We start from the raw sequence: 17,936 nt of genomic DNA on the forward strand, positions 1-17,936 counted from the left end.
CTCTGGCCCGTTCTGTTTGTGAACCCCCCCAGTTCTGCAGATGTGGAATAATCATATTTGTGAGGCACTGGTGGTTGACCAAGAAGTGCCCTTTCTTTGGAGTTTAAAGAAGTGATAGCATGCTATCTTCCCTGGAGTGTGATAGCTCAGTGAGGGAAGAGCCTAGTGGGCTCAGTGTCTCTTTCCAGCATTCTATGATTATCCTGCAGAGTCTTTGAAAGCACAAGTGCCCTCGGTAGATGATGGTACCAACATGTCACACTGCATTTGCAGATACAGAGGAGTAAATGGAGGGAAAACTCTCTTCATTAATGATCCCCTATGAGTCTGGTTAATAGGAAAGTGTTATCATAACCTGCTTAACTTCTGTCATTCAACCAACTTTTCCCAAGAACGTCCGAACGTATCGTGCAGCCGGAGGACACAGGGGATAACACGGCCACATCACAGAGAGTTTTCTTTTTATCTTGAAATCATACAGTTCTTCCGTAACTGTTACGTTGTCAGAAAGCTTGAATGAACACTTAATACAAAACCCTTCTACTTTATTAAAATTATTTTTAAATATCCTTCTCTACACAAAGGTTAGATATTGATTAGAGAAACTATTGCACAGTGCTGGTTGTGGTTTTAAAACCATAGCAGAATGAACACTAGGTTGTCAGATGTGGTGAGAGCCGCAACACCTGAGCAAGTGTGGTAAATGTTTAGTACTAAGTTGGTGGGGAATTGCATTTGTATACTCTGATATATACACACACATGTATGTTATGTTAGTCAGGGTTCTCCAGAGAGAGAGAGAGAGAGAAGGAGAGCTTTACTTTGAGAAACTGGCTCATGTGGTTACGGAGGCTGACAGGTCCACAGTCTGCAGGCCGGGTCTGAAGGTGGGACGCCAAGGGCAGAACCAGTGTGGCGCTCAGGTCCAAGGGCCGCTGCTGGAAGAATATTTTCTTCCAAGGGCCGCTGCTGGAAGAATATTTTCTTGCTCGAGGGAGGTCAGTTTTGGTTCTCCTAAAGCCTTCAACTGATTAGATGAGAACAATCTGCTTTACTCAAAGTTCACTGATTTAACTATTCATCTTATACAAAAAACACTCTCACAGAAACATCCAGAATAATATTTGACTACATATTTGGGCACTGTGGTCCAGCCAAGTTGACATATAAAATTAATTATCACAAGTGAACACCTTGTCAACGTGGCACCCATATGCATCTTCTTAAACTTAACAAGGTCACACTCCCACCTAGCGTGATACAACTGCCTCGCATACAATCACAGACTTACTAACCCTTACCGCAAAAGAGGGTGCAGAGTCCTTGTGAGGTGTTTACCTTTCTGCCTGATATCCTGCAGCTGAAATCCTATGCTGCAAAGTTTGTAATTCTTAAATATTGCTATATAAAGTTAATACATTTTATGTTACATGACAAGAGGATGAGAGAGGGAAGAAAAGAAATAAGACATTTACTTCATGCACATGAACATACTCATAACAAAGGAGGAAGAAGTATTCATGACAATTACGATCTCTATTCTATTATTAGCCAGGTGGTTGTAGCTAGTATTTATAATCACCTTTTTCCATTACCCATATGTCCTCAGCAAGCACTTCCAGTGGCCATGGTTCTTTATCTAGTGGAGTGTCCCAAACCAACCTTCATTCCTGGCAGCATCTGGGCCATTAATAGTCCTGCTTGGATTGGGTTGTTCTGTGAGAGTGTTTTTCCATTGACTTTATTCACAGGACATGGTCATACTAGGAGAGACCCTAAGAGGTCTCTTGTATTTCAAACAAACCATTCCTTACTTCCATTGTGGAGTAACAAGCCAAGTTCTCCTGCACAATCAGGATCAATCATCCTGGCCTGCATACTACTTCTCTTTTTGTCTGTTGACTTAAGGGGCACAGAGAGCACAAAGCTAGAATACTTTGCAGCTCAGTGAAATCATTGTTGTGTCTCCCCGTGGGAAAATTCCTCCCTTTGGAACTAAGGCCTCTAGCCAGCAGAACATAAGATTGGGTGAACAAGAGGCAAAGAAGTTGCTCGAGGGTCACTAAGGCTAATAGTGAGTTGTGCCACTCCTACGTCTACGCCTGGATTTCAGGGCCTGTAAATTTCTGCTGCAGAAGAAACAGCACCATATATGAATGCTAATTCAGAGTACTGAACCTCCTGGAAAACCTTCCCCCAGCCCCACAAGGCATTGTCACTATAAATGAGTCTTCAAAAGGCCATTCCACTATTTCACCAAGCCCTTTGCTTCAGAATAGTGGGAAACATGGTATGACCAGTGAGTTCTATGAACACAAACAATGCTGCATGAAATACCATGATGGTGGATAGGCATTCTATCAGTCCATGAATGATGTTTTGTGTACAAGGAAGGCCAGTCTGTATCCAGATTAAGTGCATATTCTGGTAAGCACAAAAGGCTGCCCCTTCCATGATAGGACAGGATGTAATCAGTTGGCCCCCAGGTAGCTAGCTCACCACCCTGAGGGATGGTGTTGGTCTCTGCTGCTGGCAGATTAGGCATTGAGCAGTGGCCTTAGCCAAATTAGCCGTGGTAAGTAGAAGTCCATGTTTCTGAGCACAGGCATAACCTTTGGCATTGCTACCATAGCTACTGTGTTCGTTAGCCCATTCAGTGATGATGGGGTGGGTCATCCGATCCACTTGGTCATTAAAATCTTCCTCCTTTAAGGTCAACCTTTGATAAGCATTCACATAGCACATACATATCTTCACATTGTTTGCCCATTCAGAGGTTTACTACATATCTCTTCCTCAGACTTCATTGTCACCAATTTCTAACCAGGTTCCTTTTACTTCCAGTTGCCTGACTGTCCAGCCAAACTGCTGGCTACAGCCCATGAATTGGTATATAACTGCGCGTCTGGCCACTTCTCGTTCCAAGCAAAATCAATAAGCTGGTGAAGTGCTCTACCCTTCAGCTATAAAGGAGCTACAGTGTTGCAGCTGTCTACTTCTGTAATTCTGGCTGGTGTCGTCCACTACACCAGGTGTGACACACAGCTTCATCTCACACAGAGACAGGAAAATGCAGTAACCCACTGACATGACACTAAGCACTTGGATTTTATTTCCTGAGTATTCTACCTCTCCATTTACTTCTTTCTTAGTGCTTAGATTTGAGTACATTTCTCTATTTTTAGGACATTCCTAGCTACCTTTGATATTTGGGTTTTGTTGTTTCTTCTTCCCCCTCACTCTCTTTTAAGCTAATAATTTGCAACATTGTTTGTAACCCCAAGAATACTGGACCCTGCATCAGTTTACTAAACAAAAATTCAAAGAAAAATTACTGTGATGTCTTAACCACAGTAGCTGACCATCCAGTTAATTTGTTTGAAAATATTGAGTAAACAAGTCTGGAAGGCATTGTCTCAGCACGGGACAGTGTTTGTGAGAAATTCAAGGGGTCACCGAAAGCACTTTGATATTTTACATTGTAGCACCACAGCTTTGGCATGTGAAGTAACCAAACACCCCATGTGCCAGGATATGTCACCTTAGTCCTTCTTTTTTTTTTTTTTTTTTAATTTTATTTTTTATTTATTTTATTTTTTTAATTTTTATTTTATTTATTCATTTTAGAGAGGAGAGAGAGAGGGAGAGAGAGAGAGAAAGAGAGAGAGAGAGAGAGAGAGAGACAGACAGGGGGTCAGAGCTGGAAGCATCAACTCCCATATGTGCCTTGACCAGGCAAGCCCAGGGTTTCGAACAGGCGAACTCAGCATTTCCAGGTCGACGCTTTATCCACTGCGCCACCACAGGTCAGGCACCTTAGTCCTTCTGATGTCTAAAGAAAGCCCTGAAAAAACAATGTGACTTATTGACATCTGTTACTTTGGGAGGAGTGCGTTGTGTCTCCATAGCTGGCTAATGCTCGAATGATGGGAGACAGGGAAAAACCCCTTTTCACCCACAGTTTATTGTGGAGTTTTGAGGCTCACCTCCGACCCCAAAGACCACCCATAAACTCACGAGTCTCGTCACCACTGGCGATAATCTCCCACACGAAACAGATTTTAGGAACCTCTGCACATGTTTATACTTTCCTGGTAACCTGAGATGCCAACAGGGCAGAGTTGTTTTGTGTAATTGTCTTTTTCACTTCCTAACAGTGCCTTGCATGTAATCAATGGTCGAACATAGTTGATGAATAAATCTCTCTGCTGAGCCCCCATAACTTTTCCTACTCATCATTATTTCTCAGCTTCAAAATCCTAAAATGAACCTTTGCTCAGGTAACACATTTCACTGGCAGATGTTTATTCTAGAATAGTTAATGGGAGTAAACTCATTTTTGTTTTTATCATTATAACCTGGATCAGAAGGTCCAAAATTAGCTGTCAAAGCCTAATTTTCTCAGAGCATATGGTCATACCATCAGACACTTTTGATAGTGCTATTTGCTTTTGAGTTGTGAATATAGAATCCTCTTAACAAATAGTATTAATTGTCATAAAAGAGTTGTTCACTGGTTTAGCTAAGAATTTCAGATACATCAACTCCTTCTGTTATTTTTTAGTATTGTGATAACGCCAGCCTTGTTTTATATCATTTCACAAAAGATAGAAATTAAATCTAAGAAAGTAAAAATAAGCTTTTGTATACAATCACAGGAAAATTATAGAAAAGAAATAAAACAGATGTGAACAAAAGATAAGGATTGTAAGTAATGTCTCACTTTCTAAATTAAAAAGTATGATCACTTTAAAAAAGTTACTGTAACGTTATTTGTTTATAAAACCTGATGTTCAAAATTGCAAAGAGACAATAACTATCATTAGTATCTACAATAAGTTTATTTCACCGTTCATAAAATGTTGCCTAAAAATCTAAAGCCTTGAAACGCAAATGTAGATCATCACGGTTGACTTATTCGAAATTCATTCTTCAAATCATGTTGTTTACAAACCTTTTTATCTGTCAACATAAATCCAGTTTGACTAGTTCTGTTTAGTATGCCTTGAATTTACCTTTTAAAAGCAAAGACTGTTTTTTCTTTGGCACATTGTAAATACGGCAGTCTTATGTATCACTGATGACTCACTGCTGTGGCCTTCTTTTATAATGGGAACTAATAACCAAAGGGCAGAAACAAACTCAACACAGGCCTTGGCTGGGTAGCTCAGTTAGTTGCAGCATTGTCCTAACATGCTGAGGTTGCAAGTTCAATCCCTGGTCAGGGCGCGTACAAGAATCAACCAGTGAGATCATGAATTATTGAAACAATAAGTCCATATTTCTCTGTCTCTGTCCCTCTCTCTCTGTATATATCTCAATCTCTCTCCCTTCCTCTCTTTCTAAAAAAGAAAACAAAAAAAGAAATAAGCCCAACGTACATAGTTTCTGCCCAAGCCCCTTAGCCACCCTCCTCTTTGTCCTTCTTCCTATCTCTTCCCACTTTCAGTTTTCTTTTCCTAGGACTTTCATTTTCTTTAGGATCACTGGTTTCTGTAAGGCTCACAGGCACTTCGTAGGGCTCCTCAGAACTGCCATTCCTTTCTTATCTTCACAGAAAATCAAAATTAGTATTATATACATTATATTATATGCATATATTATATATAGAATGGATTGTATACATATTATTAAAATATTAATATTCTTAAAATATTAGATAGTATATTGACATAAAGATGTCAAAGAGGAACAAATACTCAAGACATAACTAGACTACTTCCAGGAATAATAGTAAAAGTGTCTAACACAGGTAGGCTTGTTAGAACATGATACTGCTGGATATAACATCTCATCTCCCAAATATGATGGAGTAATCTTTTCTGATCTTCATAAACAGCTTTTTTGTTCTTTCTTTATTATTTTTTTTAGTGAGAGAGACAGAGAGAGGGACAGATAGGGACAGACAGATAGGAAGGAGAGAGATGAGAAGCATCAATTCTTCATTGTGGCTTCTTAGTTGTTCATTGATTGCTTTCTCATCTATGCCTTGACCAGGAGGTTATAGCAGAACAAATGACCGCTTGCTCAAGCCAGCAACCTTGGGCTCGAGCCAGTGACCTTGGGCTTCAAGCCAGTGACCTTTGGACTCAAGCCAGCACCCATGAGGTCAAGTCTATGATCTCATGTTCAAGCCAGCGACTCCACGGTCAAGCTGGTGAGCCCATGCTCAAGCCAGATGAGCCCGTGCTCAAGCCAGTGACCTAGGGTTTCAGAACTGGGTCCTCCACGTCCCAGTCCAATGCTCTATCCATTATGCCACTGCCTGGTCAGCCCAAATTTGGTTTTTCTGATACCAAAGGCTCTGCTTTCATCTAGTAAAAGAATATGCCTCTCTCCCTGTTCCAAATGACAGTCCTTCACATGTCTGTAGGCAGCTATCATTATTTTAACTTATACTTTTTTATTCACAGTCTACCTGTGTCTGTCTAGTTTATCTACCTGAGTTTTCAAAGGTGAAAACTGCTGTCTCCTTCTCCATAGAACCTGGCAGTGTGCTGGACCAAAAGAGACACAATATATCTGGCTTTTATAAAACAAACCCTGCCTTTAACTTCAAGGTCTTCTCTCCCCAGCTCCCCTGCCTAATGGCAAGACCACATCTCAGTTAAATTCCATCCTTTATTTCTGCTCTTTCCCCAAACAACGGTGTCCACATTCAAGCCACTTTCGTCGCAAAGTTCTGCTCTTACCCTTTTCAAGCTGCAGAAAGAGATCTGAAGAGGTTTCCAAGAAATCTGACTTTAGCTCTGGCTTAGCTTTTGTAACTCAATATATTTAGTTTGAGCAAATCACTTAACATCTTCAAGTACCCGGAGGGTTAACGACCCTTTCGTTAATCCAAAACCCATAGAGCATTTGGAAAGATTAGATAAGATTAGCTATGGGATAATAATTTGAAAACTCGTGTGTGTTATGCAATTAAATACCTATAAGAGCAGTGCAGTTGAACTATTAATATACATTTTTTTCTCTAAGAGCCAAAATTTTAATCAGTGGGAAAGACCTGATTGCCTCATATTTCTGAGGAAAGAGGGTCATGAGTTCCCAGAGCTACGTTGCTTATTGAAGTTTATTCCAAGGGCCCCAGCCTATCCTCAGCCAATTCTTTTTTCTAAATCCTTTTAATTTTTTTTTTTTACAGTCAAATTTTGCCTTCAAAATATAAAGGTGTGTCAAAATAAAAAAGAACCTTAGAATTGATTTGCTTTAACTCTTATTTTACAAGTGAGATTGCTGGGGGCTCCCTTCCCTAAATTCTAATTCTGTCCCCATCTCTGAGCCTCCCAGGTACACAGTGACCTCAATCGCCCTATGTTCCTCTTGTCCCCCTCCATTCCTCACCTCCATCCCTGACCCCTCACTCTTTATCCTGTCCCTACCCCTCTCTGTGGGCCATTTCATTCCTGGGATAGCTTGTTTTCCTTATTAGTCATTCTCCTATTCTTATTACGGACAATTTTCAAGTTGTAAAATAATTTTCTTCAGAGTTCGAAAACTACATTTATATATGACTCATTATTTTTCCTATGATAGACATACAGCCTCCAGAAATATTGTCTCATGTATCACATAGCCTATACAATGAAACTCTTTTTGGGCAAAAAGAAAGCTGTTAAAGGCCAAATACAATATATTTCAGGAGGTTTAAAATAATAGAATACATTGGGACATTTTAACATTAGCTACAACTGAAATTCACTAGACTTTTAAAACCTACTATCATATTAGTTTGATGTAAACTAATATAAAAAGAAAAGTTTTATTAAATTATGGGAGAAATAACTTTGTTAAAATCATGACATTGCATTTAACCTATTTTCCTTGTATTTTTTAAAATGAGAAATTCTCCTGATGCCCTTTTAACCACAGTAAAATGTCCTGGAAATAAAAAATCTTAGACATGAAATGAATGATCCAACTAAAACGGGTAGAAGGAAATACTGTGTGAAAAATCTTTCAAAGGAGCCCTGGGAAATCAGAAAATTCAGCCATTGTGAAACGCTGTTTGTTTAGCCTTGAGTAAAACAGCTAAAGTAACAGTAATTTTGGCCATAACAAAAAGGAAGAGAAAATTGTGAGTTCATCAAAGGCAGAAACAGATTTTGCTCCAACTGTCAAGTTTTGGAAAGATAAACTCTTAATATACTCAACCCGAGGGAAAATCAGGAGGCTTCTCTGTGCGGAGCTAACCCCAGTGTCCAGTCGCACATCGCACACTCGGCAGCAGGACAGTCAGGAGTATCAGACTTGACACGCTTCTCTGTCACACACTTAAATGCTACATGAGCATGTATCTTTAAGCAGAAGACTTTTTAAACGACATTTTCCTGCTCACTGGAGCAAATACTTGTCCACGAACTTGGAACCCTCTAAACCACTTTAATGGTTAAAATCTTGCAAAATTTTACAGATCTTTGCTGAAGAAGGCAATATGTTATGTAAATGACTAGGCATTATCTAAGGTTCTCTCTAGTTTGAAGATACCATCTCCAGCCATATGTCTATTTGCAGAAAACTTATCAGTCTGGGGCCAGAGACAACAGAAGACAGTGAATGATGAAATTTGTGGGTCAAAGAATAAAAACAAGCTGTAGATCCAGCAAAGGCAGTAAGTACAGTAACAATAATGGCAAAATAACATATATGATTTTTTTCAAACCATAGTTTGTAATCCCTATTATGGCAGGGGTATCTGTTCAGGTTTGTATAAATGACATAATTCTTTCTCCAAGTAAGAAAAGCTAACATAAATCGACCAGTAACTATATGCTACACATAGTTCTAAGTACCTTTACTGGCATTATCTCTTTTAACCCTCACAAACCTCTATGATCTATTATTTTTGCAAGTGAAAGAAATGGAAGCACAGAAAGGTGAACTCATTTGTCCAGAGTCATGCAGACAGTAAACACTGAAGTTGGTGGTAAACTCACGGTTTACTCACAGCACTAACCCCCGCAGAGGGTAAACTGTTGAGCAGGTTTGCTTCTTTACTCAGGGCTTACAGGAAGCATGGCCAAATGGCCTGTGGTCAGCAATCAGGTGAGCTCAGCTGATGAGGAGATGTGGTTCAGGAGACTGAGGATGATTGTGGCTACCTGAGCTAAGAAGAAAGACTGACTATAAAGTTGGATTTTGAGTAGTGAGTTGGGGAAGTCAAAAGCAGCGTGAGTGCAGCATTCTTAAGATTGTGCCCTGTCCTTTACAAAGGCTGTGTCCATTTCTGCTCCCACTGGCAGCATTGTGACCTTTGGATTTCTTCACTGTGGATAAGATGACTTTTTATAATTGAGTGCCATCTTTTTTAGTAGTTAGGACCTCAGTAAATGACATCAGTCCACTTAAAAGATCTTCATGTATCTATAGAAAGCTTACTAAATAGTTTATTTCTAAAAGCAAAAGCAAAGTGTACACTGACCACCGTGTGTCAGACAGAAAGTTTCCATGTAAGCCGATAGTGTTTACCTTTTATCACATTTTACGTCTGGGTTAGATAATGCCATACTATGAGAGATGAAGCAACTGCTTTTTAGATATAAATATGACCATGTTTTTGTTTTATTAAAAAAAATCTAAAAACTATGTTTTTGTTTTTATTTTTTTTTACTTAAAAAAACTCCATAAAATGGGCCCTGACTGGTTGGCTTAGTGGTAGAATGTCAGCCTAGTGTGTAGATGTCCTGGGTTCGATTCCCATCAGGGTACACAGGAAAAGCAACCATCCCCCCCCCCCCCCACTTCTCCTCCGCAGCCATGTCTCAATTGGTGTGAGTGAATTAGCTTCAGGTGCTGAGGATGGATCCATGGAGCCTCTGCCTCAGGTACTAAAAATAGCTTGGTTGTGAGCATGACCCCAGATGGACACAGCATTGGCCACAGATGGGGGTCACTGGGTGGATCCTGTCCCAGGCGCATGCAGGAGTCTGTCTCTCTATCTCCCCTCCTCTCACTTGGAAAAAGAAAAAAAAAACCTATATAATGAAGTCTTTTCTCTTCTTATATTAATTAAATGATCTAATTTTATATATTCTCTGAAATACTAAAATATTTCTGAGGCCCATATGTTTTCAAACTGAATCATTTTATTTTTACATTTTGTACATAAACTATTACTGCTCCTGAATAAATATAAATATACCACTTTATAATGATTTCTACATCTCTAAAATTTGGGCTGAATTTTAAACTATGATAAATCATTAGAAAATATAAAGAAATAATACAGCCATGGCTGGTTGGCCATGCTCAGTAGTAGAGCATCAACCCAGCATGTGGAAGTCACAGGTTCGATTCCTGGCCAGGGCACACAGAGAGAAGTGTCCATCTATTTCTCCACCCTTTCCCCCTCTCCTTTCTCTCTATCTCTCTCTTTCCCTCTCACAGCCAAGGCTCCATTGAAGCAAAGTTGGCCTGGGTGCTGAGAATGGCTCCATGGCCTCGCCTCAGATGCTAAAATGGCTCCAGTTGCAACGGAGCAACGGCCCAGATGGACAGAGCATCATCCCCTAGTGGTCATGCCAGGTGGATCCTGGTTGGGCTCATGCGGGAGTCTGTCTCTCTCTGCCTCTCTGCTTCTCACTTCAGAAAAACACACACACACACACAACACAAAAAGAAAAGAAAAGAAAAGAAATAATACATAATCTTGAAAATATAAGGGGAAAGTAAGTTTTCTCTCTGGGAAAAATTTTACAGAAGAATAATTTTTTCTTTTCAACTTTTTCTTGAAAAAAAATCTAGATATTTTTAACAGCCCAGTACAATTGAATGCTCTTGTTAAAAGAAGACTTCAAGTAAAATCCCAGGGAGGGCATATAGAACTTTTATTTTCACTCCACAAGATGAGTGCTTGGATAAAATCATGGCCCTTGCAAAAGTAATCTTATTGTTTAATCACCTTATTATTCCTCTAAGTGAAGAACATTACCTGTGTCACCAATCATAATATTTGAAAAATTACAGATTTGAAAGTGTGAGGAAACTCATTTTACCTTGAAATTCTACTTTAAGAGGGTGTTACCAGCCACTGAAAAGAATTGCTGGTTATCTGACCAGCAATTGAAAAGAAAAGGTGTGAGAAACAGCAATTCAGGTTTCACAGCCTAAAAGCAAAGCTAATAGAAAAGAGCCTGAACTTGTGCAGCCTGTATATATTATATATGGATGGTAACATTATGGGTGATTAGTTTTCTACCTTTATCTACCTTCCATTTCTATCCTATGATAAACATTAGCTACTTCTATATTAGTTTCCTTAAAGATGTTTTAAAAATTACTTTTGTTTGTCCAACTATCAATATCTGCATATGGCAACTGAGTCTGCTAGTCCTGTCCTTTGGTAGTTAATGCAAAAAGACAACAAGTGTGAAAATCTAGGCAGTCGCACCAGATTGCAGGGTAAGCAAACATTCAATAACTCAGATATATATATATTCTTCTTTTCCAAGTGACAGGAAGGGTGATAGATAGACTCCCACGTGTGCCCCAACTGGGATCCACCTGGCAACCTTTCTCTGCTCAGTAATTCTTTAAATCAACACAAAATAACTTTAAAATTTCAATTCTGTTTCTATCAAGCAATGTGGATGAGGTATCTCTAATATTTAACTCTCTTTTAGCTATGTATTAAGAGACTATATATTAGGTTAAATGAGTATAAGACTATTTAATGATGCTGGCTTTGAATGGTAATATTCCATCTACTGAAATATATTTTCTATGGGAAATCATAGAATCATTTTTTTTTTTCATTTTTCTTAAGCTGGAAACAGGGAGAGATAGACAGACTCCCGCATGCGCCCGACCGGGATGCACCTGGCATGCCCACCAGGGGCGATGCTCTGCCCACCAGGGGGCGATGCTCTGCCCATCCTGGGCGTCGCCATGTTGCGACCAGAGCCACTCTAGCGCCTGGGGCAGAGGCCAAGGAGCCATCCCCAGCGCCCGGGCCATCTTTGCTCCAATGGAGCCTTGGCTGCGGGAGGGGAAGAGAGAGACAGAGAGGAAAGCGCGGCGGAGGGGTGGAGAAGCAAATGGGCACTTCTCCTCTGTGCCCTGGCTGAAAATCGAACCCGGGTCCTCTGCACGCTCATAGAATCATTTTATCACAATTATTTCAGGAACTGAAAAGGTTATCATAATAAAATTCATACTGTGACCAGAACATTGCCTTTGTGAAGAATCCACTTATAAGCTCATAGATTTGTATGTTGCAGAAAGATGGCAATGGAATTGCTTTAGCTTGTGTTCACACTGACCAAAATGGAAAGCATTTAAGAAAAGTTGTAGACAGAGTGCTGATATGTTGAAGGAGAAAGAGTACACTGCAGTGTGGAAACTACTGCAGAAAAAAATCACATCCCTCAGATTCAAATTCCAAGGAAACTGCTAATAGACTAGAAGAATGTTTAAGTTCTTAAGTCTGAAGGGTACATATCTTAAAAAAAAACATTGATCCTATTATAAACACATTATAGTCAAACTGATAAAAAGCAAACATTTGAAAGAATTAAAACAGCCAGTGAATGACAATACCTTATATCTAGGGTAATAATAATTTAAATAATCACTGACTTCTTTTTAGAATCTACAGAGAGCAGAAGACCATAGACCAATATTTGTGAAAGAAAAAGTAATACTCAGAATTCCATATGTAGAAAACACAGCTTTCAAAAATGAAAGATATTTTTATTCACAAAGTCATATTATTAAGATAAAAGAGAACTAAGAGATATCATTTCCAGAGAACCACTGCATTATAAGAAATGCTAAAAGAAGTTTTTCCAGGCTAAAAGAAAATCATCCCTGAGAGAAACTTGGCTCTTCAAGAGGAAATGAGAAATATCATAAATTGTAAACACCAGATTTATATAGAAAGATGTTTTACCTCTTGTATTTCTTGAAATACATTCAACTATAGGCTTTATTTCATATGTAGAAATAATATTTTTGACAATCACAATGTAAAGGATGGGAGAGAGAATGAGGAAAATAGACATACAGGTAAACTGTTTCAAGTTTCTACAATGGTCTGTGAAAACTTGAAAGTAATTTTTGTAATCTCTAAAGCCACCACTAAGTCAATATATGTATAAATTAATAAAATTAATATTGATTTCTAAAATATATTCACATTATCTTAGAGAAGTAAAGGAAGAACAGGCAAACAAAGAAGAGAAAAGACATGAGGAAAATAAATAGTAAGATGGTACAGTTTTATCTAATAAGGTCAGCCATCACATTAAGTATAAGTGGTCTACACATTCTAAATAAAAAGACAAAGATTGTCAGATAGGATTTAAAGTAAAACCTAACTATATGAGATCTGTAAGAGAAGCACTTTAACTACAAGACACAGATAGATTGAAAGTGAATAAATAGCAAAGATATACCATGTGAATGGTAGGCATAAGAAGGCCTTGGCTATATTAATATAGGAAAAAGTAGATTTCAAAGAAAGATTTGTACCAAAAAAAAAAAAATAAAAGGACATATTATAATGATAAAACAATAAATTCCTCAGCAAATTATAGCAATTATAAGCAAATGTATATATGTTTAATATTAGAGTTTCAAAATATATGAAGCAAAAATTCTACCTCCATAGGTAGGGTAGAGATTTTAATAGTCCCATCTCAGTAATTGATGAACCACTAACCCTTACTCCCCCACCTCCACCCCAAAACAGTCACTAAGGATAGGACTTAGTCTAGGAGAATGTTCATTAGATGAGCTGCTTCAGGAAGGACATATATGTTTAAAACCCTATTAATGACACAAAAATAAAATAAAAGTTTTTAAATGAGTAAGTCTGAAGTATTCCTGTTTTTATTTCTACACTAGTGTTTCTTGTAGCTATTTCTCCAGTTCGGAAAGGTGCCTGAACATCATTTCCTGGACCTCTCCTGTACTGATTCCCCTCCTGTTTCATTCTGGTTATGAAACTTCGGGAATCATTTATTTTTTAATTTTAATGTTTGTTTTACATAACTTGTTCACAATATATGTTCTTACTAGCAATCTTAGCCCAGTGGATGGCTTGTTTATTTTGTGGTTCTACTAATGAACCAAAATGATGGCATAAATAAGCCAATTTACTTTCATGTTTATTCATCTTTCTTCAAAGTCCATAAAACAAGACAGAACAATTTTGTTGACAGAAGAAATTGATAATAAGTTTAGACCATAAGCCTTGTCTTTGAAAAAATAGCATCAGAGAGTTTTTCACCCCCCCACCCTACCCCTTGAACTCTTCTCACTTCTGCTAATAGGCATGGTCTCTGATTCTCTTTTATGAAGAAGAGATTAAAGCATGGGTTTAGCCCACACTGCTTCTCACAATAGCGCTTCTTCTTCCTATAGAAATGAAATGCAGAAGAGGGCACGCAGCTCTCTGTCTCACTCCTTGGGCCAATACTTTCAGGTCAGGAGCTTTAAAGAAGTCAGCTAACCCTTCTCAGCCTCTGATCTCACCTCTCACTCAGGGAGGGGGCAGACAGGCTGCCCGTCCTCTTTGACGCGGTTGCCACAACACTAAATTAGATTTTTTGTGAATGAGTTTTGTAGAATTACAAGGCTTAATACAAATATTAGGTGTCATCACTGGTTCTCTATGTAATTGGAAAAGGTGAAAGCAGTAGCAGCACTCAATTATTTTAGCTCCTTTTTCTTAACCTCCCCTTTTCATGTCTAATGTCTTCACTCAGTGCAATTAGGCCTTGTGGTTCAATATGTTTATAAAGAAAAGAATGAGAAGATATCTTGTATTTCCTATAAGAACATACTCTACCCTTTGTATGAGTGTAATTATATAACTGAAGCATATTCACTGCTCTTAGAAAGTGGCATTTCTGATTCTGATTAGATTTATACACCTGGTTTGATAGAATAAATCATTTTTGCCCTCCACAAAGCATTCTGAGGCATGACTTACCTTAGGGTTTTTAAATCCCTTCCTTCCTCTAGAAGACAGACTGGGACCAGTGTACTTGTTTTCCTTGTCCTCTTCCTCTGTCACCCACCCCAGGAAATAGACTAATTTCTCTGCCCCTCCCCCCAACACTTGAATATACTTCAAAAACCAGAAAGCTACACCTGATGATATATATGCTTTAGCTATTAAAAAAAAATATTGGCCCTGACCGGTTGGTTCAGTGATAGAATGTCGGCCCAATGTGTGGATGTCCTGGGTTTGATTTCCAGTCAGAGCACACATGAGAAGCACTATCTGCTTCTCTACCCCTTCCCCTCTTGCTTCTCTCTCTCTCTCTCTCTTCCCATGTCTCAATTAGATTGAGTTGACCCTGGGTACTGAGGATGGCACCATGGCCTCTACTTCAGGTGCTAAGAAGAATTTGGTTGCTGAGCAATGGAGCAATGCCCCAGATGGGCAGAGCATTGTCTCCTAGCGAGCTTTCGGGGTGGATACTGCTAGGGGTACACATCTGTCTGTCCCACTGCTTCCCTGTCTCTCACTGAATTAAAAAAAAAGTCGTGAAGTGTATTCGAGTGTTGGACTAGGTATAAACAAACAACACCAGAAATTTCCCTTAAGCCTTGTCTTTCTGTAGCACTTTACTACAGAGTGGTTTCTGTACATCACGGGGCCAGAGTGCATTTTCCTAAAAATACCTGAATCATCATTTGTCCAGAAGGTTCTTGGATCGGGCTTAGTCAGGATGTTGGCATGATTACACGGCTCTTTCACCTTGAAAACATAAGGAGAAAAGAAACAATGTCAAAATGGCTTCACGGTGTGAGCTGTTTCAGGAGTCCAGTGGTGCAGGCAACATTCCAAGGTTAAGACAGCTGTGCCCTGAATGGGTGACCAACCCCTCCAGTTTGACCAGGACTGAAGGGTTTTCCAGGATACAGGATTTTTATTCCTGGACAAACTGGGATGGTAGGTCACCCTAGGCAGGCCTGATACAATTTCACTACCAGGGCTCATGACTGGCTGAGCATATGGGGGTGGCGTTCAGCTCCCAATCTGCAAACTGCACAGCTGTATACAGAGGTCCTGAATAATTACCAGACTTATTAGTGTAAGAACACTCATCACATAAAAAAAAGTGTTTTGGGCCCTGGCCGGTTGGCTCAGCGGTAGAGCGTCGGCCTGGCATGTGGGGGACCCGGGTTCGATTCCCGGCCAGGGCACATAGGAGAAGCGCCCATTTGCTTCTCCACCCTCCCCCCCTCCTTCCTCTCTGTCTCTCTCTTCCCCTCCCGCAGCCGAGGCTCCATTGGAGCAAAGATGGCCCGGGCGCTGGGGATGGCTCCTTGGCCTCTGCCCCAGGTGCTAGAGTGGCTCTGGTCGTGGCAGAGTGACGCCCCGGAGGGGCAGAGCATCGCCCCCTGGTGGGCAGAGCGTCGCCCCTGGTGGGCGTGCCGGGTGGATCCCGGTCGGACGCATGCGGGAGTCTGCCTGTCTCTCCCCGTTTCCAGCTTCAGAAAAATACAAAAAAAAAAAAAAAAAAAAAAGTGTTTTGTATTTCTACCTCAGAAAGATGGTACTTTTAGTATATATGCTTGGAAAAAATATATACATATTAAGGAGGAGCTAATTTAAAATGAATTCTTCTTTTATAATCATAAGAAAATCTGTATTTTACATAGTAGCACATGCATATACACAATATGTATTATTTATTCAAACCAAAGGGTCTGCCCAGTGCACATCCAACTAATAGATTTCTTAGAATAAGTTCCAAGGACCAGCAATGATCCTTTTCCCCCCAACTTTATGCTATTGTGATGTGTGACTTTCAAACATATTCTCAATCAGGGAAATATAAATCTTACTGTTAAAAAGGACATTTCATTTAAATATGCTTTTTACAGTGTGATAATTTGTTTATTGTGAAGTCTCTAGAATTTACTAGCTAATGGACAAATTCCTTCCATTACAGTGTATACTCAAAGTACTCAAACATGTGACTAAGTACATCGTTTTCGTTACACTGACTTGTTTTTCCATAACAAATCTTTACTGATGAAAGAAGCAGTGCACTGGTTTACAATCTGGCACAAATTCTTGTTCTTGTGAACTAGTATCAAAGAAAGTGTGTAAGTTAGAAAAATTAAAGAGTTGTTTGCTCTCCCATGTTTAGTGTAACATTATTCACAATAGCTAAGATGAAGAAACAACTGAAATGTCTATAGACACACGAATGGGTAAGATAATGGAGTAGATACATGCAATGAAATATTCTGTCCTGAGAAAGGAAACCCTATCGTCTACAACAACATGGATGAACCTTGAGGACACTTTGCTAAGTGAAATAAGCCAGACACAGAAGGACGGATACTGCATGATACTACTGTACTTATTAAAGGTATCTAAACTAGTCAAATGCAGAGAAGGGGGCTGCAGAAGGAGGAAATGAGGCATTGCTTTTTAATAAGTATAAAGTTTCAGTCATGCAAGATGATTAAGTTCTAGAGATCTGCTGAACAACATTGTGTCTATAGTTGACATTACTGTATTGCACACTTACAAATTTGTTAAGAGGATAGATTTCATGTTAAGTGCTCTTAACACAATTTTAAATAATTTATGCCTGCTAAAACATTAGATAAGTGCACAAAACATTCTAGTAATGTACGTAATATGATCTTAATTGTTAGAAAACAATTTTAGAAATAAAACTAGGGTGAAAAATATGATTAAAATGAAAATCTCAAGAAAAAAACAACGTGTGGACTAGCACCATTCTGTGATGACAATTCTGAAAGTCTACAAACTTCACTAAGTAGCCTAAGTATAAATTTCTTCAAAGTATTTATTTATTCCACTGAAGTATTGCTCTAAATTGTTAGAAAATCCTTTGTAAGTTTAATTGATGTCTGGATCCTCACTGAGTCTTCATAGAACAGATCTACTCTCTCTTTAAAAAATAATACTTCAAATATTCAAAAGTAGCTATCCCATGTCA

The 17,936-nt window shown here is 39.1% G+C and overlaps 1 protein-coding gene across 1 annotated transcript in view; it reads right to left on the reverse strand.

Annotated features, from left to right (window-relative positions):
* The window catches only part of SGK1 (serum/glucocorticoid regulated kinase 1), a 120,060-nt gene that overhangs the window by 15,964 nt on the left and 86,160 nt on the right, over positions 1 to 17,936 (reverse strand). The window contains exon 3 of the mRNA XM_066247916.1: positions 15,634 to 15,709. Coding sequence (XP_066104013.1) covers positions 15,634 to 15,709 — 76 coding nt within the window. The remainder of the gene's footprint in view (positions 1 to 15,633; positions 15,710 to 17,936) is intronic.

The sequence above is a fragment of the Saccopteryx bilineata genome, chromosome 12, assembly GCF_036850765.1.
Source record: "Saccopteryx bilineata isolate mSacBil1 chromosome 12, mSacBil1_pri_phased_curated, whole genome shotgun sequence".
Classification (NCBI taxonomy): Eukaryota; Metazoa; Chordata; class Mammalia; order Chiroptera; family Emballonuridae; genus Saccopteryx; species Saccopteryx bilineata.